Raw genomic sequence first — 26,201 nt, 5'->3', positions numbered from 1 at the left:
TATCAGTACGTCGACTGATGATGATGATTAGAGATAAAAGAAAACCTCTCATTAATTTGTATGCAAATGCGTGTCTCGTATTTTTCAAACGGCTTATCAAAGATTTCTATTTATATCCTACCTATAGATTACATTTACGTGCAATTCTAAGACGTTATTACTTTTATGATACCATGATTATTACGGGTCTTTCCGTCTTGACTATTCCGTTTTTAGTAACAAATCTATTACCTGGGGGGACGACAGTGAGAGGCTGCACGACGGTACCGTCCACCTTAAGGATGCTCCACTCGTACTTAGAGATGGGACACGGGTCTCCGCTGAAGTCCCAGTGGGCAGAGAGCTCCTCGTTGTGGTCTTGATAATCTCTGAAAAAATTAACCAAGTACGAACATAGTTACCTTGGGGAGAACTCATGGACTAGAAGCTAGGGAACAGCGAACACGTGTGGTCTATCGACAAATTAATGGGTATTGTAACATTGCCATTACTTATATAAAAATGCTTTACTCACAAATCCTTCGTAAAATCCTCTCCATCCCAGACCACGGGCTCTCTGAGAGGCGGCAATCCTGAACTAACACGGCTGATATAAACACCATTTGATGTGGACACAGCAGACAAACCTGAAAAGTAACAATATTCAGCGTACTAGTTTAGATCACACTAAATGTTTCAGTTTTCAGCACTTTGGGGGAAGAAGAAAGAGACACGCGACAGATATTACGGATTAGGAATGAGTGGGTAGGCGAAAGACACAGTTGTGGCGAATTTTAGTAGAAGTCTTCGAGCATCTTACCCGCAGCATTAGTTCCACGTACTGTGGCAAAGACCTGCCGGACATCTGTCAGGTCTAGACCCGATACGACAACAATGTTCTGCACGGTGTTGACCAGTTTAAAGTCATGCAGCTGCCCGCCACCTGGACTTGTACCCAGCGCCACTTCATACCTTCCATTACAATAAAAGAACAGATAAGAAAAATTCACCCCTCCAGACATACAGTGTCCAAGCTAAGTAGCTATAACAGAGTTCGTGTCTAATCGCCTTAGCGCCTTAGAGAATAAAACTGTCACCGGTACGAGAATCTACAAGTTTGCGTTTGACCATATAAGTATCATATGATAGTATCATATGGTAGATATAGCAGATGTTTTAAAGATAGCTACCAGCTTAAGTAAACGCATGAGTTTCCTACCATGTGATATAGCTCTCCGGATCCTGGAATGGCTCCCACGCCACGACGACTTGTGTGAGAGACTTTTGACACTTCACATCCACAGAATCACATTCTGTATATAACAATATTGATTTTGTGTTTGGAAAACAAATTAAGTACACAGCAAGGTTCACATGTGTTGTTACTTTATCAGAAAGACTATAACAACTTTTGATTAACTTGTGATCACATCCTTATGGCAATTATTTAACTCATTATTGTCTACACATTTAGTCCTAAATCGCAACAATAAGTTACATGATTCCATGAATCGTTATAAAGGACTGTCCCTTTAGCAATCGTTAAGGAGCAAACCTTGTTCAAAAATGCAGCTTATTGTATTCCCGCCGTTTCTGTTTGTCACGTTGACATTTTCATCCCCACTGAGTTCCACAACAACGCCAGCTATTGGTGGGGTGATGTCGATCATGATTGGTGCAGAGTATGCGGCCTGGGAGTCCTCAACAGCGTTGTAGCCGACAACAGTGACGTAGTATGTCTCTTCATGTGTCATAGTCACACCTTCGAACAGTAAGTCTAACAGTCAATCATCCAGAATGAAATTATGTCTTTTTGCCATATCAAGTCTCTTCATAAGATACTCCTTACTTTCGTACAACTTTGATTAGAATATTTGAATAAAATATCTATCCTTTATCTCTAAAATAAACGGAACATCAACACTGGGTATATAGAGCGTTATCCTGTTGTGTTGACACCTCTCCAACCAGAGATCAACTGTCACTTACCTCTGGGACTATAGTGCGTTTGATGGCTGGGGACCCGTGTGAAGTTAAAGATGGAGTCGTCTCCCTCGGCTAACCCAACACCAAACATGTAGTACTGGATGCTGCTCTCCGTGTCGTAGAACCCGTGCCAGCGACAGGACAGCTCACTGGCGTCTTGTACAAACTGGGGACAGAAAACTTCACCGGCAACAGGAGGCGTCTCGTCAACAGTCAAGCTGCCGGAGACAGTCTGTCCCCAAAGACCAACCTGATGAAATAGAGGAAATGTGTTATTTACATGTAAACGCCATGTGTCATCAGACGTGACCGCATATTCTATAATCATGATTAAGAGGTCCATACTACTTGTTCCACGTACATCTAACATCACCAGGAGAGCTCGTCTGTGTTAGTGGTTTGTATGATTTCATAAAACACGCATATAAACTACGCTCCATCGCAATAAAATCTCTTCAAATATCTGTAATGCAGTTTTCATCAGAGCAAAATGGCTACCCACTTAGCCCACGGGGTTGTCTTTTAACACTAAAACGAAGCAACTTACCACATTCGTTGCTGAAACAGTAAGTACATTTGGCATCCCGTCCCTTCCCGGTGTAACATGGGAGTTAGGCACTGACGTGTCAGTTGTATTCGTTACCGGGTAGATGTCGCAGGCACCGGGGTAACTTCCGTAGCAGAACCATGAGGAAGCGACCGCACCGTCCGATTCGATTATGTCCCTGTGAGTGGTAAGAAAGATGCAGATCGACTAGTATTTTTCCTGCCATCCATTAAAGCCAGCCCAAGACAACCGTATGTATTATATTACGCTTTTCTACAAAGTAGGTAAGTTACTGATAGGTAAAGACATTTCCAAACTTCATCAAAACACAAGTAGACATGGCGTTCGTTACTGCTACAAGTAGTGAACGTCTTATCATAAACATACATGTACTGCTAGTACAGTATATTCAGTGATACTGTCTACACAAAAGCTACATCAAACAGGCATAGATGCATACACATGTGTATACATCACTCACCAATTTGCACTAACAGAATCAGCTGACTTCTGGTAATGAGAACGTTCCCAATCCAGTTCAAGAGAGCTGTTACCGATCTGTACACCGACGCTGTCTATCTGTATGACCGGCGGAGTGATGTCCACTGTGAACCCGTCTGTTGAGAAGTCCAGCACGTTCCCGGCTCCTGTGATAGCCCGGACTGTGGCGTAGTACTGCACACCGGGGCTTAGGGGCAGGAGGGACTGGGCCTGTCCGTGGCTACTCAGACCTGCAACATTCATACGAAAACCATTTCACATTGACTGAGGATGTAGTGTGCTACTCAAGCAGTAAGTAAAATGAAATTGTATTCGTACTTACTACTGCTAAAATTATAGATATTCACAATACAAAGAACAGCAATCTGTTGTGATTTTTATAATCTTAAAAATGGGTTGGGGGTAGTATAAAAGGCCGCATGTGTAACTTGTGAATTACATAGCATTTAACGATGTAATGCTGTTAATTAAGATCAGTTGCTACAGTACCAGGAGCCACAGAAGAGCTGAATTAGTAATACACACCTCCTCCAGGATTGTCAGTATGGTCCGACAGAACGATCCCCGCTGCCGTGTACGGCTGCACGTCGTCCAGTCTCGGCTCCGTCCCCACCGACCACTCGTAATGGAAGATGCCGTGCTGCTCGCTCTCAAAGCCGCCGAACTGTAAACAATCAGTATAAGACGATTATTAGATGTACTATTTAAAAAAAAAAATGTTTATCAACGTGAACTAGAAATATGGCCTAATGGGAAAAAAGAATTTGCTTATTGCGGATTAGCAGAAATCACTAGAATGTAACACCCCATTCTTTTAAATTCGTCTTTTAGATGACGTTAGACTTTGTACCTGGACTGTGACAGTTGACACATCCCTCTGATAGTCGACATCCACAGTCATGGCCTGTTCTACTGTAGTCCACGTCTCCCAGCCGTCAGTCACTGTCCCGGCCTGGTCAGCACGGACCACCTTTATAGGACTGAACGGCAGAACTCGTCAACGCTACCAAAATGCAATCTGTAGTCTTTCATATCACTACTGGCATTTCGTCTACGTAACGTCTCAATAAATCAATGCGACGATAGCCTTCGATACACAACTGCGAATGTCATCAAAGCATCATGTAAATTATACGCTTTTGTTGAGGGTGACATATACATATGATTTAAGTAACAATAAAAATACGGCTTTTATTACTTTTAATATTGAATTGCATTTCCAAACACGTGTACCTCGAGGTAATGTTCTGTGAAAAGGTCCCAGCAGCGTTTTCAGCCTTCACCGTGATATAGTAGACAGGCGAGTCGGTTGTTTTGTTTGTCAGTTGAAGATTGAGATTGCCGATGTATCCGTCTCTTCCAGAGCCAAGGCTTTGGTAATCACTGATGTCATTGCCACCTGCAAAGAACAGTTATCTATTACAAACACAAGAGTTCGATAAGCCTCTTCTGTACATCTATATACACCGTGTGCGTAAACGAATATTAAAAGGAATTGTCTTTAGTTTAGTAAAAGCTTAATGTATGTTGAACACTGCCCAAGCGCAAAACAGCCTCTTCAAATTTAAGGTTAAATTTCAAATGAGTAAACGGATCATCTGACCTGGAGTTGTTCCTACAGCCACCCAGTACGACACCACCCCGCTCTCGAAGTCAGTGGCCATCCAGGACGCCTGTATGCCCTGCAGGTCTGTGTGGAGAACGTAGCCGTCCTCAAGCTCCTCAGGCTCTCCGGCTGTCACTCCGACCCTCACATTAACCATCTGTATATATACATTACCGGTTATATACACTTACAGCTGTATGAAAAGACAGCCATGCGGTGCTTTGTGTTCCACTGTAAGATAGTGCAAGGAAATACATTTTCAGCACCTTAAACCAGGGTGAGTGTTCTTTTTTTCTGTCGACAGTAGACCTTATACATGAACAAACAGCACAAAAGCAAATAGAAAGAATAATACATACATCTGGCGGACTGGTGTCTACAACCAGACCGTTGGTTTCGTGCACAGTTGTCGCCCCTGCACCGTTAACGGCAGAGACTCGCACAAAGTACAGCGCACCGTTTAGCAAATCATGTTGCGTTGGTGACGTCCATGAGGTCTGCCTGCCACTCAGTTCAATTGTTTGTCCTCTGCATATAGTGTAAAGTATTAAAAATGGATTTTGGTGATCCACCTGTACATGTATACAGTTAACAAATTCACATCTAACGTTATATCAGAAAATCAGTTGAAATTTTACTCTGTACCTTAACTTTATCGACACAACAACGCATCACTATCAGTTGTGTATTTTATGTCTTGGCAGAAGGAAATGAATAGAGTTATTGAATTGGATTGAGAAGATTCATGTAAATATAAACATGATATAAGAACTACAATAACAAAATGATATTCATCTTGAAATTTCTAAAACGCATATTGTATGTTTTACTCCATGAAAGTTACAATGTGGTCAAAATTGATATAACGTACGAACCTTCCAGGATAGATTTGCCTCTTTGTCCCAGCAGTCTTCCTGAACACTGAGATTTTGTACTTCTTAATCCCAGACTCGGCGTCCTCGAATATCCAGTTGGCAGATATGCGTGACGCATCGGCCTGGAACAGAATAGTGCTTGCCTTTTACTTGTATGATATATCTAATGATGTTTCAACATTAGTATAAACATATATTCAAATGTATATATTCAGATCAAAAATAAGCAACATGCCAAAGATTCCTTGGCAACAGTATTTTTATATGCAAGATTGTTATCAGTCATTAGAACGAGTTTATACCGAGAACGCCCTGTCCTCTCCCGGCTCCGCCCCGTCCCCAAGGTGAACCATCACAGGCTTGGTCAGGTCCATTATGAACCCATCAGATGACGTCACGGTGGAATCTATCGCCTGATTGGTTGCCTCCAGTTGGACGGACACGTGATCTCCATGACGTAGGTGGAACTTGTGCCAGTTGATATGGGTGGCGTCAGGCCCTACTGACGTTTTCTCATGAATGATCTCCGGTAATGGTGGCCCGTTTCCTGCGGATAAACAAAGGTAATTTGACTTAATTTTGTTCATTAGTTTCTTACATTTGTTGGACATGGATATCACTTAACAATTTGAATACAAAATATCTTCCTATCTTGTCGAGATAGTTTGTCGGATGTGCAAACTCTCTCTCTATCCCCCATAGCTCTAGACAGGTCTTTAAAAGTACAAAGTAGAGACCTGAACGTGCAGAGAAGATCCACACGGATTTGCAGTGTTCGCAGATTTTGCTAAATATTTGCATGATATACATTTGTATATGTATAAATGTTTACATCTACACGAATAGTATATTTTTTGAATAGGATTATTTCTAACTGCTAAAATGTTATATTTTCGTACAGTTACACTATCATATGAAAGTAAGGCCCTTATTAGCATGGTTAACATATGATAAATATAACTCGCTCTCACATGACATAAAAATAAAATCCCTAGCAATTATAAGAAGGAGTCATAGCAGTTTCTTTTTACCATCACCATTTTCTCGTAGGCCAACCTTGACCTTTTGTCTTCCCAGCATCAACCCCCATACCAAATACCATTACAGTCCATGCAGAGGTTCTTAAATTACGCTGACCCCAAATATCGGCAAACACAGACACACAGACAGACCCAAAGCACTTGTAACTTCAGTGGATGGTGTTCTTTGCACCGTCACGGCGTAGTCCCCGATCCCTGACTCCGGGTCGCTGTAGCCGTCCCAGTTGGCGGACACGGTGGAAGGTTCGGAAGAGAACTGCAAGTTTGAGTCTGGATCCAAACCGTCCCGTAAAGTCCCTTCCACGGGCGGTGTTGCGTCAAACAGGACTTTGGAAACAAAATATATCTGTTTGATTAACATTTAGATGTACAGACGCCTTTGATATGGACTATTTGTGGAATTTAATCGTTAATTTGAACCACATCAAACAGGTTGGCAGTGCGATGAAAATTAGCTTGCTGGAACTGGCCATGATGAAAAGTAAAAGAGATTTACTACTGACCAAGCGCAAGTAAAATTGTCGCATAACGAATGAACTAATCCCTTTTCTTTGTCGAAGAGAGGTGTGATGACAGCCGATTACAATATTGTTAACACTTCTATTCTTCATCATATAACGTTATAGTTCTAACGTTTGATTGGCAATACTTACCCCCATCTGACCACGCTGTCACGTTCAAGTGTTTGTGCCCATTGTTGACTGCCACAAGTATGGAGTAGTACGTTGTATTGTGAATCAGTTGTACGTCTGCGCATGCCTGCGATGCCGTGTGAGGGTACTCAGTCAGAGATACCACGTCGTCTGTTCCAGGTTCCGAACCCACACCCCACAGGTAGTCACCTGGATGTCAATGGTAAACGTCATAAACAATAATATCATTTGGTTGTTGTCAAATCTTGCGATGATAGGTTGGATACGTGTATTGGATATGTATTTTAGATTATCGGTGGAATCTAGATCATATTGTAGATTTTAGTGGTGAATCTTAAATGTTGTGATGTGAAATGGAGATGAGAAAGAGATAGAGAAGAGAGGCTTGTGAATGCCTTCTCAAAATAGGATACTGCTGTTAGTATCAGCCTGCAATTGAAAATAAAATCGAAAGTATACTGTTGTACTAAACGACGCACATCCTTAAATACCTTATCTTAAAACCTTATCCTTCACTGCTACAAATGCGGTTTCTTACTCAGACCACTCTCTTCATCATGGAAGTCCTTCCAGTTCGCACATATTGTGTTGGGGTCAGAGGTGAAGTTCAGGTCATGACCATGTACGCTGCCATCATACAGGATCCCGGCTACAGGTGGTGACGTGTCCACCAGCAGTGGGTACTCGGCATGACCGACCTCCCGTAGGTCCACTGTTTAGAGAGGAAGTTGTTTCTATAATATTCCAAAATCTTACAAAAACGTACCTGGTAAAACATTTCCAGACAGAGAATGGCGCGTTCGGGATACGATTGACCTACGATTTAGGTGAGATCTAACCTGGCGCACTGAGAATATATACTTTCTTAGCAATCTCAAGGCATCCGAAGTTCTCTAAGTACGTTCCACTCCCATCAATGTAAAACAAGAAATGTCATTAAGACTCCCTTCATATCATGCTTTATTCCATATTTTGTAAGAAATGACACAGACTCATTCATATGTAATAACCATGGAAATAACATCATACCATTGTTTATAGCCCGAACTTTGACCCATGCGGGTACTCCATCAGGGATGTGAAAGTTGACAGACGTGTGGGTTGTGTTGCCATGACGATACCAGTCCATCATGTGCACGTCACGTTTGCTCCGCCCGAGTCCAAAGTCAATTTCTCGAATGTCGGAATGAGGATCGCTGTGCGAAAGAACGTGAAGTTTTTTTTAGCAAATTCACCACAGTCCAAATGCAAGTATATAATCTACATTATGTATAGACTAATATTGGAATGTTAAGTACCTTTAAGTTACTACACGTCTATATAAAGTAAAAGCTACTCATAGGTTTAAAACTAAAGGCGTCTATCATTTCGTCATCCCGATGCGGGGAAGAAATAATGCAGATTGTTTTAGATGACAATGGATTTACCCAGATTTCTGGTGCTAACGATTACCTTATCTAAACCTTCATTCGTGTTCTCCATAAGTAATTAACTAATCTGCAACTTGACGTGTAGAGTAATAAGCAATTTTAAACTGCCTTAATGTAATGTACAGCGCACCTGACATTGTACTCTGCAGAAATGACGTGAGCATCGTCGTCATACTGCACACTGTGGACGTGATGTACAAAAGGCGGAGTGTTGTCGATGATGTAGGGCGTGGTGTGGCACACTGTTGTTGCCATGGCACCGCCGAACTCAACGTTGTTGATTGCTCGGACCGTGACGTGATACTTGCCGTCTGAGGATGGCATGATGTTCGTCAGTTCTGTAGACATTGGTCAACTGTGTAGTTTTAGAATAATGTTGCAAGGATAGGAACATACTATTCTTCCTGACATGTGCGCGAATCTGGAGGATAAAGTTTGTCTTACCTTCCAACAAGAGTGGACTTGCTATGCCTTCGTGCGTCCATTCAGACACATCGAACAGGTGCGCATGCGGGTCTATGTGAGGATGGACATCGTCTTCACATGGTGTTGTTCCTACTGTCCATGAGTAACCATGGATATCAGTCTCATCGTCATGAAAACCATCCCAGTTCGCTGCAATGGAAAATGCGTTTTTTAGAGTGATTTTTTATGTATCATTTATTCTGTAAATTTGTTAACTTCGGGTTTCTCTGACCTAAATGATAAGCACACACGGGGGGTTTAAAAGAGGACAATATGCATGAAGTCTGATTTGCAGAGTGCTATTGAGTGTGTGACATAGAATTTACGGAAATTTTATAAAGCTTTTTGGTCAGTTTTTAGTGACTAAAAGGCTTAGAAATTGCTCAAAATGATCGTTTGCTTAAGAATGGTACTGATGACTTATACCTGACACATATCTGTTGGCGCGTGTGTACCGCATGTCCACCAATGGCTCGTGTCCATTAAACACAGTTCGGGACCCTTTGCCATCAGCTATCCACCTGGTGACAACATTTTTTTCAATAATGAACCATTGAATTGATTTATTCTTAATGTGTTTATCTGTTGATATATCATATCTATCGCAAAATCAACATTCAACCGATTGAAATGTGTCAGAAAACTTCTCAGTTTTAGTCCAGCAATGAGTCAACATTCAAATGTTTATACGTATCTGACACTGCAACCTATGCTTATACCTGTGGTTCGGCAGGGGTGTCTGTTCTCCACACCTGAACTGTTCCCAGTGATCCAGGACGAAGTCCCCGCAATCCTCTGTCATTAGCACGTCCATGATGACGTTTTCCAGCGGGCCCGGGCTCGGAGGGGTGAAGTCGGTAAGGACACCGGGGGACGTCAGGATGTTAACGTAGCCTGTGGTGAGTTTTGTAAATTTAGAATTGCACGCAACTTAGAATCCTCATGAGTTCTGGCGGCATCTTCGGTACATATATGTTCATCTGAATTTCGAAATGCCTCGTTTCAGGCCAAAAGCAGTGCGAATGGGTAATATACATCTGATTGGCTACCAGCTGACCAGCGCTAAAGTAGCCAGAAGGACGGATATTTGGCAGGTATGTGAGGGGCGTTACTTGCCATTATTACGTATCATCATATGGTAGGAGAAGACTTCTATCTATCGAAACGTCTTTGCTGTCTCAACAGCTAGTATTCCAAACGCTGTTTGGCCTGCGTATATGTTATCACTAGTACTTTCCCATGAAGAAAGTGGAAACTGTACCCAATGTATTATTGAGGAACAAGTTGAAGTAGATGAGTTCATTGTGACGCAGCTTTAAATCCTCGTGACGGAACTCCACAGCGTGACCAACGCCGAGCCGCTCGAAATTGTAGAAATGGCCGACCTGAGAGAGATGAACATGATTATCAAATCAATGTTTCAAATCTTTCCTAAGTAGATTTAAAGTAGAAAACTATGCCCCTAATATTCAATGAAATGACTGTCCTTGTTGCATAATATGTACCCTAAGTATGTGCCTCCCGGACAAGACTGAACCAGACGAACTGGAGCCCAGATACCGGGCGAACATGACTACGGGATTTGATCTATGTCCTTACATATACATATAGAACTTCTACGCCCATTCCGGTCTTCACGTCCTCTCTACAATGTACGCACCTCATGCATCTCCACACCGTGTCCCTCTATCTCCTCCAGTAGTTCACAGTCACCGTCTCCATAGTCGTAGTTGAAGCTGAGACACTTGGACGGAGGACGCTTCAGGCACTCAGAGGCACACTGCTCCGGAATGTCAACTCTTGAAGTTTCAACAGGGGTGGAGATCACTTTCCCGAGTCTCGGCCCTTCGAACAAACATAACCAAAACTGTAATGTTTTTCTGTATATTAAGCTGAAATTGCAAAGAAAGCCGAATATCAAAGGATTAACGTTGAATACCCCAATGACGGTCAACATCATCATCTTAGGGCCCATCTTAGGGCCCTGTCACACTTGTGCGTATAGTCAAGTGCTCGTGAGTTGCACATTAACATTTCCTAGGTTTAAGGAAAGTTTGCGGGGAAGAAGTTGTTTTCTGCGTTGACCCACCGTTGTGAAGCCTAGTTATTGAACCAAGGAAATGACGTCTTGGGCTGAAAACTCAATCTTGACCAAAAACATGTTAATACGCAACTCATGCGGGCTTGTATATACGCACAAGTGTGACAGGGGCTTTAGGAATATATCAATCAAAATCAAAGCTCAAAACCGAAAATGAAAACAATGCACCTGTAAACCTTTCTAAAGCAGTCGTGGCATCTCCTCCCGTAATCGCTGTGTGTGTTGTCGTTATGACGTCATGCCACGTCACGATCTGGTCACCATAGACCTTTCTGCCATAACCAACTGCCGCCTGCAATATATATTTAGGTTTACATTGGGGGATAAACTCGTCGTGTTGCAACGTATGTACGCAATGAACGTTAACGGAAAGCTAGAATATAATCAAAGTTCATATATTTGATTGTATAGGAACAACTAAAATTAAATACAAAATGTACACCTGCTTAATATGCTTATTTGATCTATGACACGAGTTGGGGTAGAGTATGAGTCTGTTAAGTTTGACGATATGGATATAATATTATAGAGCGGTGCTTAAAACAAAACTTAGCAATATCATTTAAAATATTACCAATTTCTGAATAATTTCAGAATCATCATGCGCTACAGCTGACGCGCGAAGGATGTTGGGATGGCTTGTGGTGAGGAAGTCAGGAGTGACGCGCCCTCCAGGTAAGGTGACGTCATATGTGGGCAGCTCACAGGTGACCTTGGCGTCGCCTCCGCCAGAGTTTTTGGCGATGACAGTAAAGTAGAGTGGAACGCCTCCTTTCATTGACTGAGGAAAGACAAAACATTCACTATTCAGTAGAATGTCGTTGTAAACTTGTAGAACATTCATCACAAGATTTCAAACATTCAGCAAACCAAATTTTGGGGGTATCCCATCATTGGCAGATTAATCTAATCTATCACGTAAATTCTTCATTTATTTGGCTTATTCATCAATTTTTCACATACTCAAATTTACTAAATCAACCAAAGAAGATATGACTGCGGTTGATAACCCTGTATCTGTCCCTTAGGAATGCACGCGTGGAAGCAAAGTGGTGCTGGGGGGGGGGGTAGGCAAGGGGTCAGAACCCGGCCTTGGGCACGTGGGCAGCTGGACAGGTAAGAATATTTTACTCTTACCCGAACGATGATGTTTGATGGTCCTCCAAGGTCTTCGCCCTTTACTACGTCACTCCCTCCTCTGTAGGTTCCTACGTCATAAGTCAGCTTCACCTGACTGACGTCATCTTCTGCGGCTACCGCCAGCTGGAAGGCGGGTTCCACCACGTCACGTCCGGGTAGCTGCTCGACGTCACAGTGTGTGGTGACCTCTGATCTTCTACCAGGATAAGCTTTCTGGCTCTGACAGTGACAAAATATAGGCGTTGTTTTCTACACAGTACATTATTCCATGATCAAAATGACTTGGTACTGTTGAATGGGTTAGGACAGATTCATGCAATTTTTCAATCATCTGAAAATTAGAACATTTGATATCAGGTGGATAAATGATCATGTATACGCTACATACCTTAAGTTTGAATTTTCTAAACTTGGGTGGTGTGAGGTCTGGCTCCGGAAGGCCGGTATTGAAGATGTTGCTGGTGACTGCAGAGGTCTCATATTACCAGTTTAGGATGTCAATGATCTTTAAGGTGAAGGAAAGGACGACCCCACGCAGCTCCAGCCGCAGTGGAACCATGACCATATCCATCCGGACACTGGAGATTAGGGTCAAACTTTAAACACCTTAAACCGAAATACCTGTAGGGTGGTTTAGTTCAAAATGTATTTTGTTAACAAACAGGATGAACCAAGAGGTTAATAAGCTATTATAGAATTATCTTATAAAAGTCTTCTATCACTACTTTCTTTTCTGTCTGGTATTTTGGGAATATAAAGGAAAGCGATCCTGAACCAGTTTAACTCAAATGAACTCAGTGCACAGATGAGACAATCTTCAAATTGTCGTGACAGAGAAGACGGACGCTATGTACAGCATTTACAGATTCATTGTACCGGGGAAATTCCCCTAGCTCTTTTCGACAAGCACAATGAACAGTGGACCACGGCTTAATGTCCCGTCCCAAGGACTGCGTGCAAGTCAGGTGAGCGACACAGCCGGGATCGAACCCGGGGCTTCTAGTTCGAGAGGCAAGATCGCTAACCACTGGATTACGCACGCTACCCTAGATAAATATCTAGATAGATAATCGAGTTCAACAACAATATTGTATTGAGGCATACCCGACATTCAAAGGGAACTTGTCGAATGTTATTTCTGCTGAACTTGGGAATGTCGTTTGCAGGATGTAGCCTCTCAGCTGCAGCTCCCCAGAGATCACCAGCAGACTCACGCCGACACTCGCTTCAACAACGGCATTCACTTCAGGGGTCGCTTTACCCTGCAAGGACATTTGGAACACGTTTGAAATATTCGGACGCGTCAAACAACAAGCGCTTCCCAACAATCACTTCTATGGTGAACGATTCTACTAGTCCACATATAATCACCGTTCTCCGTGCAATTCGTCTCTCTTCAACGGGCTTTAACTAAATAAATAACATTTAAAATGTATTTTCCATGTACGAATTTTTTGTCATACAACTTAATGATGGATTTGTATTGACTCATTAAATCATACGCTTATAAGTTTTTGCGACATTGTGTTTATGTTAATAACTGATTCCACCATGTCACTGCATATACATCTACATGGATATCCAGGCAGATATTGGTTACCTTGTTAATTATTAGTGTATCAGTTCTACTCCTCCTTCAGAGTCAACGAACAATGAGACTTTGTCTGGTCTGATATCTGCTAGGAATCTATATACATGTACATGTTCGTCCACCAATGCTGATTTATCAAACGAAGATGAAATTGTTTTACATCTTAGGTCACAGCAAGTTAATTTTATGAATGACGTCCTCCGCAGACTCCAAAACTAATGAGATAGGGCGAAAAAAACAAGGTGGGCAAAAAAAGGAAGATTCCTATATTTTCAAATTTGGAGATCATAAATCGTGTTAAGGAAGATTTTGGCAAAAAAATATGATATCATGACCAACAGGTCTTTTATTCCTGTATTCAACCAATGAGGCTTCATATAAGATTTAAAACCTTATCGATTCAACAGTAAATATGTCCTTGTAGATGTGTATACATCTCAATAGACTAACTACAACAAATGCAGAAAAGAGCTTGTTGTACCATCATCTGAAGCAACTACACTGGGTATTCATATGCGATGAAACACCTTGTATATACAGTTCAATTAACTAGAACCAATGACATTATGTAATGTCCTTGCTAGAACAAATGCAGAAAACAGCTTGTTACACCATCATGGAACTACACTGGGTATTCATATGCAATGAAACACCTTAAACTGTCAACCTTAAACTGTCCTTGAAGATGTGTATACAGCTCAATTAATTAGAACAAATGCAGGAAACAGCTTGTCATACCATCATGGGCATTTTGTGACAAAACTAGTAGACGTTTATGACATATCGGCAGGTCAATGAAATTCCTTGTGTGTGTTTTTTTCGACATCAGTGAGCGCGCTGATGTCATCCACAATAATTACTTGCTGTGGCCTTATGTTGATTCCTTTTTCTCCAGTTATATACAGGTATATACAATAGGCATAACACAAGCTAGGAATGTGTAAGGTTGACATTTTACACTCTATTTACACGTTTTGGTTGAAAGGTTGTCAAAGTTGAATCTGTTTATGAGTCTTCAATGACAAATAGAAGCGGCCATAAGCAGGTCGGTCATATATGGTAATGATATGTTACTCACATAAGCTTTCATTTTCATTATGGACACGCCCGCTTCTACAGCCTCTCCGATGTAACCACCTGCTGCAAATTCTATAGAGAGAGGGGGAGAGAGAGGGAGAGGAGTCGACAAATGACCAACAGTAATTTAATATTATTGGGAAATACGTCTGACAATATCAGTTGGTCTAGTTGTGGAAAATATAACGTCTTTAGAAGGTTTACATAATATATATATATATATATAGGGGGAAAAGTCTAGGGGGTTTATATATATATATATATATATATATATATATATATATATATATATATATATATATATATATATATATATATATATATAGGGGGAAAAGTCTGCCTGCTCAAACTACAGGGGCATAACATTTCTGTCCATTGCTGGGAAGATCCTGGCTAGGGTCATCTTGGACCGACTCATCCCAACAGTTGCGGAGGAGAACCTACCAGAAAGCCAGTGTGGCTTTAGGGCGAATAGAGGTACAACAGACATGACTTTTGTCCTAAGACAGATCCAAGAGAAGTGTAGGGAGCAGAACATGGGACTATATGCTGCCTTTATAGATCTTACGAAGGCATTCGACACCGTCAGCCGCGATGGGATGTGGAGGATACTAGCAAGGCTTGGCTGCCCACCAAAACTCCTCCAAATCGTGCAGCAACTCCACGAAGGACAAATGGGACAAGTCAAACACAAAGGTGATCTGTCAGATCCATTCCCCATTGAAAACGGCGTTAAGCAAGGATGCGTCCTGGCACCCACACTGTTTGCCATATTCTTTAGCATGATGTTAAGGGAAGCCAAGGAAGACCTCACAGAAGGAATCTACATCCGTTTCCGTACGGATGGGAGTGTTTTCAACCTCCGAAGACTCCTGGCCCGCACCAAAACCCTGGAAGCACTCATACTGGAACTGCTGTTTGCAGATGATTGTGCTCTCCTTGCCCACACGGAAGAAGCCCTTCAGAGAGCGGTCAACCGTTTTGCCGAAGCGGCCAAGGCCTTTGGTCTCACCATAAGCCTAAAGAAAACAGAAGTGCTCCACCAGAAATCACCACATGGGACTTACCAGCCACCTTGCATAAGTATTGATGAGACACAGCTCAACACGGTAGAACATTTTACTTGGGAGCGTTATCTCGAACGATGCTTCTGTTGCCAAAGACGTGGACAACCGACTCTCCAAAGCCAGCAGTGCATTTGGTCGCCTACAGAAGCGCGTGTGGAAGAGTCACTCTCTGCGCCTGGTAACCAAGATCCGGGTTTACAGAGCAGTGGTTGTCACTACCCTTCTCTACGGATCCGAAGCCTGGGTTCTGTACCGAAAACAAGTGAAGATTCTGGAGCGCTTCCACCAGCGATGCCTTCGCTTCATCTTAGGCATCAAATGGCAAGACTACACAACCAACAACGAGGTGCTGAAGCGAGCAAACATCTCCAGCATGGAGGCCATGATCCTGTCCAGACAGCTTCGCTGGGCAGGTCACCTGTCACGCATGGACGATACCCGAATGCCTAAAACAGTTTTCTATGCCAAGGTAAAAGAGACAGAGGTGCACCAAGGAAGCGCTTCAAAGATCAGTTGAAACAACACCTCAGAGTGGCTGACATCCCAGCAACCAACTGGGAAAACAGTGCTGCACACCGTGCAAATTGGAGAACTCTTACCAAGCGGGGTGCAGAGAAATTTGAACTAGCCAGAAGGGAGCATGCAGAGAAGAGCCGAAGGAGGAGAAAGGCGGCTGCCCGGAATCCACCAGCCCAGGCCCAGTTCATCTGCGAGAGATGCGGGCGAGCATGCCTCTCCAGGATAGGACTGTTCAGCCATCAGAGGGCCTGCCCTTCCCACTAATCCTCGACGACGGGGAATGAGCCATATATATATATATATATATATATATATATATATATATATATATATATATATATATATATATATATATATATATATATATATATATATATATATATACATAGAGAGAGAGAGAGAGAGAGAGAGAGAGAGAGAGAGAGAGAGAGAGAGAGAGAGAGAGAGAGAGAAGGCTTTATAGTTATAAGGGAAATCTTTATGAATTGTCGTAAAACTTACATGTCAAGCACTTTTGAACTAAGAACGGAATTCGGATTATGTTGCAACATAACCCGCGAGTTTCGCACTGAATAAAGTCATCATCATCATCATCATCATCAAAATTTACTCCATTTTAAATATCTTACAGTCTAGCATTAACAAGGACGCTTGCAGACTAAACTCCCCAAGGTCTGGTATCTATAGACATGGATTAGTATACAAAAATATAGTCATGTACTTATTAGGAGCTTATAAAAGCATGAGTTTACATACAGGGACTAACTTACTAAGATTCATTGTTATTGGCCCCAATTGAAAGGGGACCTTTACTTCAAAGAAAGTTTTATCCCATGGTCCCAAGGGGAACGATCCGTTCAGGTAACTGTCTGATGACATCAGTTCTTCTACTGCTTCCTCCACAGCCAGGTCGATAGAAGCTACCAGCTGAGGGCGAAATACACAATGACGTTGATGAAATGAAACTTAGGAAAACTGTTAGGGGCAATAGCTTAAATGTACAAATATGTCTTCTTATACATTTTTGGAGTAAATGAAATCTATATCATCAATGCTCTACGAAATATCATATTCATGACGTGTTGTAAACCATCCACACATTTCATCATAATCGATCGTGAACATAAAACTGGAAAGATGACATGAGTACATGATAAAAATTCTACCAAAATGTACCCATCCTCACCACTTCCTTGTAGGACACTCTGAGCACGCGGGTAAGGTCTCGTAGTAGTTGGTTCATGTCAGTAAGATTCGCGGAGGGAAGAACACGTCTCATTTCGGAGCGACTCATGTAGTGGAGTTCTATCTCGAACTGCGCAAGGGTCAGGTCCGTAACGAGAACTGTAGAATGTAAAAACGTGTTCTCCATTGTTTCTGTTCGCATACATCGTCCACAATAGCAAATAATATAAGTTTGTGCAAGTGATCACACACGTCCGTATCGATAATATTGCATAATCAAATATCTAGCTGCTACATTCTAGATCATGACTTTTGGTATAAAACGTAGCTGCCGAGATGTGGACATTAATACCTTGTCCAATAGGAGATAGCACATTCCTTGTCCCGTCACAGTGAGCGATACCGAAGCTGACGTCCCTCAGTATGTGTAGAGGTGGCAGACAGGTCTCTATGCTTCCGGCACAGAGCTTCACGGCAAGGCTTAACTGAATGGATTAGAAATCATCTCACCTTAGAGCTTGATGTTTGCTTGTCTTGAAATGTATTTTTAAGAGCGTACGGGGCTTGGCCAACATCTTCCACCGACGGATACGTAAGAATGAATTTATTAACAATGTTGAATACACACACGCATCTTCTTTAAAAAAACGTAAACAGACGACATAATCAAATGTGTGTGTGTGTGTGTCTGTCCGTGTGTGTGTGCGTAAAACACGTTCAGGAATGAACGGGCCGGACGTGCGCATAAACCCCAGGACCCTAAAAGACCTACGTCGACAGGCATGGCGCAACGGGAGCAGGTGAGGATGCCACTGGAAGCTCTTAGTGCCTACCCTGCACGTGCGGCGGCTTCGGTGACGATGGTCGTTGGGTGGCTGGGAAAGGAGCGACAGCCCCCAAAGGCAGCGCCCGGAGTGTCTGGGCAGCCCTTTTTAGGGACCACACTGCCCACCCCAATACTGGGGAAGGGCCTAGAAAAGGTGGCTCAAACATTGCGAGGAGCGCAGAGCCAAGCGGCACCAGCCCTCGAGCCACACGGGAGCAGAACACAGATGCGCCGTATGTGGACGGATCTACCTGTCTGGAATCGGACTGGCCAGCCACAGCAGAACACATAAGGAATGACGTCATCGTTGGCAACGACGGGCAGCCATAAGCAAGTAAGCAAGTGTGTGTGTGCACGCGCGCAAGCATGTGTCTGTGTGCACGTGTGCAGCCCCCGTGTTAATGCGAACATACAACTTAAACCAAGATAAATACGATGTGCATAATACATAATAAGTGAACGTGGTATCTTACCGTGAATGTTAGTCCAGTACGCAGCACTCTAAAGCTTCTAACTAGCAGCACGTCTCCAAATAATGCCCACGATTTGTCGTTGTAATATTCGTCCTCTTCAGCTGTGGTAACATATTCCTACATCGTTAAATATGGAATTCAATGCAAGTACCTAACATGTTCGAAAACATGCATCGGTTCGAGGTTTATCAGATTTCGATATGATCGTTAGTTATTTCTCTGATATTGACGTTACATATCCACTAGCCGACTTACCGAAGCCTGCTGAAGTCGGGTCCTTTACTTCCCTATGGTTCCCAACCTCCATAGTCAGCTTCATGGTACAGGGGTCAAATCGAACGGAGGCCTTTGTAGTGATTTTATTGTGAGGTGACGTCGGGAAAGACAAATAACACCTGAATCCCAGGCAATCATTCTGAATATCACAATAGACGTTCGTCAACTTGTTCAGATGATGAAAAATGTTGGAACATCCTGGAAAACAGATGGAAAAGAGTTATGATATTCTACTTCATATATCACTACCAACTGAACAAATAAAGTAATGACGTGTAATCAATATGATATATTGCAAAAATGCATTATTAATTTGTGGTGGTTGTGATTCTATTAGCTCAACATAATCCATGACGTGCAGCTTACCGTTATCCGTGGTGGCCGTGTACATCTGCAGAAGCTGCTGGCGTGACCCGTGTGCAGGCTTTCCCCTTCTGTGTAACTCCCGCCGTAACTGGTCGTCCGTCAACGTCCCCGGTAACTTAAACGGATCCGCGTTCAAGTATTGCTGTTAGAAGTTATGGAAAAGTGTGTTCAGTTAGGATCAATTCAAAATTATTCTTTGGGACCAGTAGTATGTATGCCACTTCTGAGCACACCAGACTTACATAAGGAGTCTTGGTTGCCCTTGAAAACAAGGAATGAACACGTAAGCGTTATCCCAACCTTATCTGATTTTGAGTACCATTCAATATCTACACGTGAAAAAGATTCGGAGATTGTTTCCAGACGTTTCGAGTGAAAACCATCACTCTTTTTCAGCGTCACTAAAATGAACAGGCAGAACAAGTCAATACTAGCACATCTAATTGGAAAAACCGGTAGAACATGTCAAAGTTACTAACTACTTGGAATCGGATGCAAATGTCACTTACCTGAACTTGTTCTGTTGATGAACGGAGTTTGTCTCTGATGGCCCTCATGTCTGGCTCGTCCAAAAGTTGCAGGATGTCCAAAACTCTGGACAACTTGAGATCTTGTAATTTGATGGAAAACGTCTTGGTGATGTCCGTCACGTTATCCACACCAATGGTTTGTGCAAAGTCTGAAAAGATAGTAAGTAAGTAATTGATCGAACAAAAGCGTCCATGAACCATTTCTCTTGATTTCCCCTTAGTCACATATTGAATACATGTTACATAACTGATGATCATGTAGACAGGTGTGGATAGGTTGATATTGTTGATAGATGGTTCCTATTGATAGATATAAACCTAGATAGAAAGGCTTGCATACATTCCAACGGACATTAATGCAAACAATTGTTAATTAACATTATTTCTCACCTTGATCATTTGTTAAAGCAGCAGCAATTTCCCTCTTCAGACTTCGGCCTGTGTAGGTTTTGCTGCTTAATGAAGATATTGTCGCCCTGCTTCTCCTGGTAATTTAGTATAACTTTTGTGAACACACACATTATTAGCATTACATATGTATGGTTGTCAATTGAACCTTATGTATTAAAACATATGTTCCTATAAACAAATCCTGAGATGCAGCAAACTTCGAACTGAGTAACGTAACATGAGTTGAACTTTTATGTTGTATGATTGTATTTCTGTTTTCGAATTACAATTTTTACAGTTTTGCATCCACATGAAAGACCTACCTGGCTGAGTCGTCTAGATCTACCTCAGGTTCTTCTGGAGTCTCGTCCTCATCTTTAAGGATGTCGGTGAGGTTGCCAGATGCAATGGTTTTGCCCTGGAATGTACATGATAAAATAGAGGTAAAAGTTAAATCATAAAGGCGTATTAGAATTTTTTTAAATATCCAAGGTGATACACGATAAACATCATTAATATAATGGCTATCAATAGTAGATAGCTTTGCCTAACGGGCTCACCAAAAATGACAGCCAATACATGTCACAGTGCTGTCGCCATCCTGGTCTGTTGTCTTCTGTTGTCATCACTGGTTTCCGCAGGTATCTCGTTGGGTCCACGTATTCCTCAGATCCCACCGCCTTTATTGCGAAGTGAATTGAGTTCTTTTGATGACATCCTGTAGCTGCCGCTTTCCCGATTTTTTCTCCCTTGTGAACCTTTGATGATAACAATATTCGCATTTTTGATTCATAGAGATAGGAAAAAGAAGAGAAAAGAATGTGATATTATGATATTAAACGCAGTTTCGCACACAAAAATGCACACTGGGAGTGATCCCGTAACCTGCTAACTGTTAGGATTGTGAAAGATCTTTAAACGTTATCTATGATAGTCAACCTGAGCCACATCAGCAAATAAAACAAGAAATTGCTGGTGACATTTTCTATCGGTCAGTTAAATAAAGAAAAAAGTATTACCCCTTGTCCTTCTTTAATCGATGTTTCAAAGTCAACACTGTCGATGATGGCTTCCATATCCTTGATATCCTCCATGGCAATGACAATCTTTCCCCCAGAGATTGACGTAATTTCCCCAGCGAATGGCGCCACAACCTGAAGCAAGTCGATATATACCTTAGTCACAGCAGTTTCTACTAAACTTGAGACGACGACGTGGAAAGACAATACTTATAGTTATACTAGTACTGTTGCTTAGAAAAGAAGAGCACAGGCACACGCGCGCGGCATCACACACACACATTCACACACACGCCCCCCCCCCAGACACACACACACAAACACACACACACACACACACACACACACACACACACACACACACACACACACACACACACACACACACACACACATGTAGACAAATAAGAAGACCTGAGAGGTTCAGGCGAGGGTGTTAACTGAGGTCTCAGTTACGTCCGGTCAAAAATCTGGTCGGCTGGCCGAGACAGGAAGTTAAGAATAAAGACGCTGCATCGAGATCGGATGTGTTTGATGATTTGAAATAACCTTCTAACCTGTAACACTGACTAGCAATCAATCAAAATAAGGTCAATTATGTCTGAAATAAAGTTAGTAGTGTTACATGAAAGAAAAGACATACAAATAAGATCTGTACAGTACGTTGTTAGAATATCATCTTACCTTACGGCCTTCTCTTATTTCCAGATCAATGCCCTCCGAGTCGTAAGTCTTTCCTCCGACTCCAAAACTGGGGTAAACGCCCCTTCCGCAAGTTTCCGAGTCCAGTATTCTCCTAGGGAATCTAAACGATGCTTTCGGTCCAAAGATCTTGTGTATGATCGAGCGTGCTAAGACAAACCTGGGAAGAACAGAGCTGATGAAAGTTGTACAAAGGACAAATCAGTGACCATTTTGTGTGGAAGGTTGCAGGGCTAGACACATGCCGGCTTACAGGCCTTTTAGAAAACATTATATTCTATAAAATCATAAACCAAAAACTACATTATCTGTATTGTAAATAAGTAGCCGGTATCACCGCCGTTCGACGTAACACACACACGGTGCGGCAGCAGCTGGTTAATGCAAAGTGAGACCTGTCACACCTAACTTTTGCACAGCTAACTGTAAGCGTATTAACGTGAACACATACATTGGTAGATTTATGATACATGTAAGATAGTAGTAATAAATTGCAACAAATATCTTAGGCATGACGCAAGTGTAAAAAATAGCATACCATATGTCGCAAGTAATGTGAAAACAATATGTTTTGTTAATTTTCGACCAAAATAAGGTAGGACAGACATCCCAATCCCTTTCTCGTTCATTAAAGATTTAAACATTTCCATTTACAAACCGATTTCTTTGCACAATTTTTTTCATGATTACCATCACTATGTTCCTTAGAGTCACTAATTTGACAACGGGCAAGTTTACCCCTCCTTAAGTGAATTGTAGCAGCTCTTCACTCTCCTCACAGTTCCGACTGTTGATGTGTAGGCGTCCAGAAACGGTTGGATAATATCTGCAGTCGGTCCGATTTGGTTTGGAAGATCATCCAAAGCGGCTTTGAACTCGTCGATGACTTTTCCTCTCAGCACACTCTGAAGTACAGAATAGGACGTCACAGACTGCGCAAGCATGATCGGTTTGAAAATATTCTTTGCAAATGTCTTTCGATATCTAAACATATATACTAAACGTTATCGATGATTTAGACACGGGCAAACGTATGGATTAGTTTTTAAAAAACCTATACACTGTATTGAGAAAACTTCAAAATTTACAAAAAATCTCTCTCCAAATGGCAAAATACCATTTGGTTATTGCTTCATCTGTTGGACCCGGTGCGCTTGGCCAAAAACGCGAGCCGTGGCGAAGCCACATTGCACTACCACTAGCTACTTGAAAAAGCATTATGCTTCACCTCAATTGAGGATGCCTGCTTTACCTTACTTTATTGCTTCATCAAAACCCTACATCTACATTTTGTCTAATTTTCTTTTTTTTGTATTGCATATCTGCATGGTAAACCACTTCATGGCGTAACACGCCAGGATTTTAATAAAAGATACAAACTGCATATACGGACAGATTTTTATCCAGTCACAACGGGAAGGACCGCTAATCTTTTCGATACGCGTGGTGGGTGCTTTTACGTGCTCGAGGTGTGGCAAAGTTCATTTTCCAAGGGCACAATGTCAGAGGGTTCGAATCCAGAACCCATGGGTTCTGGGTCAAGCACCCGTTACGCCGACAGGACGCCACGAATAAAAGTTACATTTTCCACTTTGACTGGCGAAATGCAAGTGAATAGGGGCAATCAATGTTTAAAGTACCAACATTGTGAAGAACGGGAACATTTCAACACTGCTAAGAAAGGACGCCTAACGAAGATTTGTGATTTACATTTGACACTTACCAGCGTTTCATTTGAGAAGGCTTGTTCCAGCACATCGGTGGAGTGTTGGACAAACCCGTCCACCCAGGCCGGAGCCTCCACCTCGAAGAGACGCCACACGCGCTGGATGTCGTCCATAATCTCTTCTATTTGTGTGCCGAGGTGAAACCAGTAGGGCTGCTTATCTGTTGACGTAACCACATATCATTTGATACGACCAATATCTTACAAAACACATATACAGAGAGAGCAAAAATGTCAGAAGCAATTAGATACTACCAAAATAGTCTAAAACATTGCTGGGTGACGGGCCACAGAAAAAATGTCATTGTAGACGATACAAACCGGTTGGGTTTTTTGTAGATACCTTGTCCAAATCGAAAAAAAAAGTGTTTTTTTAATGTACTAACATACAATGTAATTTCACAAGGCTACATAATTCCGCGACCCTAGTAGAAAAACAGAAAAAAACAAGTCCAAACAGATCTCCAGCCCAAGCCCCTCCCCCATTATCATACACTTTTTTATATCCAAACTGTGCATACATAGGGTTCCTGCACTAGAGATCTTGCACACCAACTGTTGTTTTTTTTCAAAGTGGCGGATTCAGGCAACCTGACGGATTGATATTAGTAGAGGTAAAAGTAGTTGCGTTTTTAATGAATTAAATATTGGAACCTTAGATGTAGAGATGTGCAGTTATTTTCAAGACATCATATGTTGGAATTTCCATGTGCCATGGTTAACATTGTATCTTGATACTGTTTCTTTTGGATTCGTGACTAAGATCTTATAATCAACTTTCGATCGTACATACATATGTATATCGGTTAGTATTCGTTTCTCTCCTTTTACATAGCCACCCGTCGTGATTTAGAAGGTTTTGATAAATTGATAAATGACATATTGAACCTGACCTTTAACAATCACTACTTACTCCAACATATCACCAATGTAAACACCTTGGTAGTTAAACCTCTGTCCGCCTTTGCATATTCGTTTGTGACATTAATTATCAAGTGGAATGTCAAGAAGAAAATAAACATACCTTCCTTGAAAAAGCAGACGTCATCTATTTGGTCTTTCATACTGATCAGTCCCCTTACAGCATAGTAGATTCTGAAAAGCAGACCTAGAGTTGATTTTCTGGTACCGTTAGATACTACTCTCACAACAGATGTAGTTAGCAAATGACATTTATGTGGCCAACCCCTTTGAAAAATTACAAAATAAACAGATCATCTATATTACATGACTGACCAATGAAAATGCCACTGATATGAAATGATATCAGTCAGTAAGTCTCATTCAATTCACATTTCACCAGTATGATATATCATATCTAGATGGTACTATGGTGTCTATCAGTTGTCGGAACCGACCATTCATAAACCTGGCCGTTGTACCCGTACCTGTACACTGCCTTGGCGATGTTACCAGCGGCTGTCTGAGGGGACCTGATAAGGTTGCGGATTTCTTGAAAAATTGTCTGCAGACCCTGCCAGATCTGCTCAGCTCCCCACGGCAACACCACGTGTATGGAGTCTGCGATTGTCTGTAATACGTGTCCATACATCCTATATTCGTATTATCAGGCTTTGAATATTGTGCATTCAGATACATCACATGCATGTAAACAGTAGTTCTTGGATCCTACTTGTTATTTCTTTTGAATGCTTGCCTTCAATTATATTAACAATGCCTTCAATTATATTAACAATTTTCGGCATGGCGACCTTGAAAAGGTGACCCCTGCGGGGGTGTACCTATTCCGTCATGCCTTCCATTTTTAAGAAGAAGTGCAATAAATGAATAAAAATGTCCTCCAGCAATCACTGAGCCATGTTGAAAAGAACACTACTTTTCCCTAGTATCTAAGTACGTACACCTAAAGCCAAGAATGTGTATGAGACTTTTTTATCACTTAACTATTCCTTTATTGTTTGATTCTGTACGAAGCAAAGCCAATAAGAAAAATAGTACATTGATTATTCAATTGGGACGCATCCGTCGTCAAAACTCACGTTCACAAGCTCCGTAACTGACTTCTTCACATCGTTGAAAAGCGTAGCAACGCGAAGGAGAACCTGCCGTGCTTCTTCAATAAAACTGGGGAGGTTGTCATAGGCGCCGATTCGCTCCAAAGTGTCACGAG

At 41.9% G+C, this 26,201-nt stretch overlaps 2 protein-coding genes across 2 annotated transcripts in view; both read right to left on the bottom strand.

The window, feature by feature from the left end:
* Nucleotides 1-12,803, bottom strand: part of LOC136438751 (uncharacterized) — a 34,199-nt gene extending 21,396 nt beyond the window's left edge. Inside the window, exons 1-29 of the mRNA XM_066433664.1 lie at nucleotides 12,712-12,803; nucleotides 12,321-12,540; nucleotides 11,758-11,964; nucleotides 11,352-11,475; nucleotides 10,743-10,927; nucleotides 10,344-10,467; nucleotides 9,802-9,976; nucleotides 9,509-9,603; nucleotides 9,062-9,232; nucleotides 8,748-8,928; nucleotides 8,217-8,383; nucleotides 7,726-7,899; nucleotides 7,188-7,376; nucleotides 6,667-6,861; nucleotides 5,797-6,041; nucleotides 5,495-5,616; nucleotides 4,979-5,147; nucleotides 4,617-4,776; nucleotides 4,247-4,412; nucleotides 3,864-3,993; nucleotides 3,539-3,677; nucleotides 2,994-3,243; nucleotides 2,513-2,690; nucleotides 1,969-2,215; nucleotides 1,535-1,741; nucleotides 1,199-1,292; nucleotides 800-951; nucleotides 515-626; nucleotides 232-368 (exon numbers count right to left, since the gene is read on the bottom strand). Coding sequence (XP_066289761.1) covers nucleotides 232-368; nucleotides 515-626; nucleotides 800-951; nucleotides 1,199-1,292; nucleotides 1,535-1,741; nucleotides 1,969-2,215; nucleotides 2,513-2,690; nucleotides 2,994-3,243; nucleotides 3,539-3,677; nucleotides 3,864-3,993; nucleotides 4,247-4,412; nucleotides 4,617-4,776; nucleotides 4,979-5,147; nucleotides 5,495-5,616; nucleotides 5,797-6,041; nucleotides 6,667-6,861; nucleotides 7,188-7,376; nucleotides 7,726-7,899; nucleotides 8,217-8,383; nucleotides 8,748-8,928; nucleotides 9,062-9,232; nucleotides 9,509-9,603; nucleotides 9,802-9,976; nucleotides 10,344-10,467; nucleotides 10,743-10,927; nucleotides 11,352-11,475; nucleotides 11,758-11,964; nucleotides 12,321-12,540; nucleotides 12,712-12,803 — 4,807 coding nt within the window. The remainder of the gene's footprint in view (nucleotides 1-231; nucleotides 369-514; nucleotides 627-799; nucleotides 952-1,198; nucleotides 1,293-1,534; nucleotides 1,742-1,968; nucleotides 2,216-2,512; nucleotides 2,691-2,993; nucleotides 3,244-3,538; nucleotides 3,678-3,863; nucleotides 3,994-4,246; nucleotides 4,413-4,616; nucleotides 4,777-4,978; nucleotides 5,148-5,494; nucleotides 5,617-5,796; nucleotides 6,042-6,666; nucleotides 6,862-7,187; nucleotides 7,377-7,725; nucleotides 7,900-8,216; nucleotides 8,384-8,747; nucleotides 8,929-9,061; nucleotides 9,233-9,508; nucleotides 9,604-9,801; nucleotides 9,977-10,343; nucleotides 10,468-10,742; nucleotides 10,928-11,351; nucleotides 11,476-11,757; nucleotides 11,965-12,320; nucleotides 12,541-12,711) is intronic.
* On the bottom strand, nucleotides 12,429-26,200 carry LOC136438245 (uncharacterized). Its single transcript, XM_066433010.1, has 21 exons — nucleotides 26,071-26,200; nucleotides 25,459-25,601; nucleotides 25,095-25,165; nucleotides 24,068-24,231; nucleotides 23,083-23,249; nucleotides 22,327-22,504; nucleotides 21,643-21,777; nucleotides 21,184-21,381; nucleotides 20,947-21,041; nucleotides 20,624-20,718; nucleotides 20,213-20,382; nucleotides 19,704-19,845; nucleotides 19,317-19,535; nucleotides 19,062-19,162; nucleotides 18,115-18,247; nucleotides 17,764-17,921; nucleotides 17,348-17,504; nucleotides 14,993-15,063; nucleotides 13,428-13,585; nucleotides 12,712-12,901; nucleotides 12,429-12,542 (listed from the first exon to the last, which is right to left on the bottom strand). Exons 3-20 carry the CDS (start codon nucleotides 25,132-25,134, stop codon nucleotides 12,805-12,807), a joined length of 2,478 nt encoding a protein of 825 aa, XP_066289107.1. The 5' UTR covers nucleotides 25,135-25,165; nucleotides 25,459-25,601; nucleotides 26,071-26,200; the 3' UTR covers nucleotides 12,429-12,542; nucleotides 12,712-12,804.
* Nucleotide 26,201: the final 1 nt, after the last annotated feature.

This window comes from Branchiostoma lanceolatum, chromosome 7, assembly GCF_035083965.1.
Source record: "Branchiostoma lanceolatum isolate klBraLanc5 chromosome 7, klBraLanc5.hap2, whole genome shotgun sequence".
Taxonomy (NCBI): Eukaryota; Metazoa; Chordata; class Leptocardii; order Amphioxiformes; family Branchiostomatidae; genus Branchiostoma; species Branchiostoma lanceolatum.
Note: the sequence above shows the minus strand (reverse complement) of the source record. Positions and strands in the feature narration are given on the sequence as shown.

Excerpts from the sequence above, each read along its gene's own strand:
- LOC136438245 (XM_066433010.1), bottom strand. The coding sequence starts at position 25,134 with ATGAAAGACCAAATAGATGACGTCTGCTTTTTCAAGGAAG. Across the intron at positions 23,250-24,067 it reads CCTTCTCAAATGAAACGCTG|AGTGTGCTGAGAGGAAAAGT; the intron begins GTAAGTGTCAAA and ends TCTGTACTTCAG. Across the intron at positions 21,778-22,326 it reads AAATAAGAGAAGGCCGTAAG|GTTGTGGCGCCATTCGCTGG; the intron begins GTAAGATGATAT and ends GACTTGCTTCAG.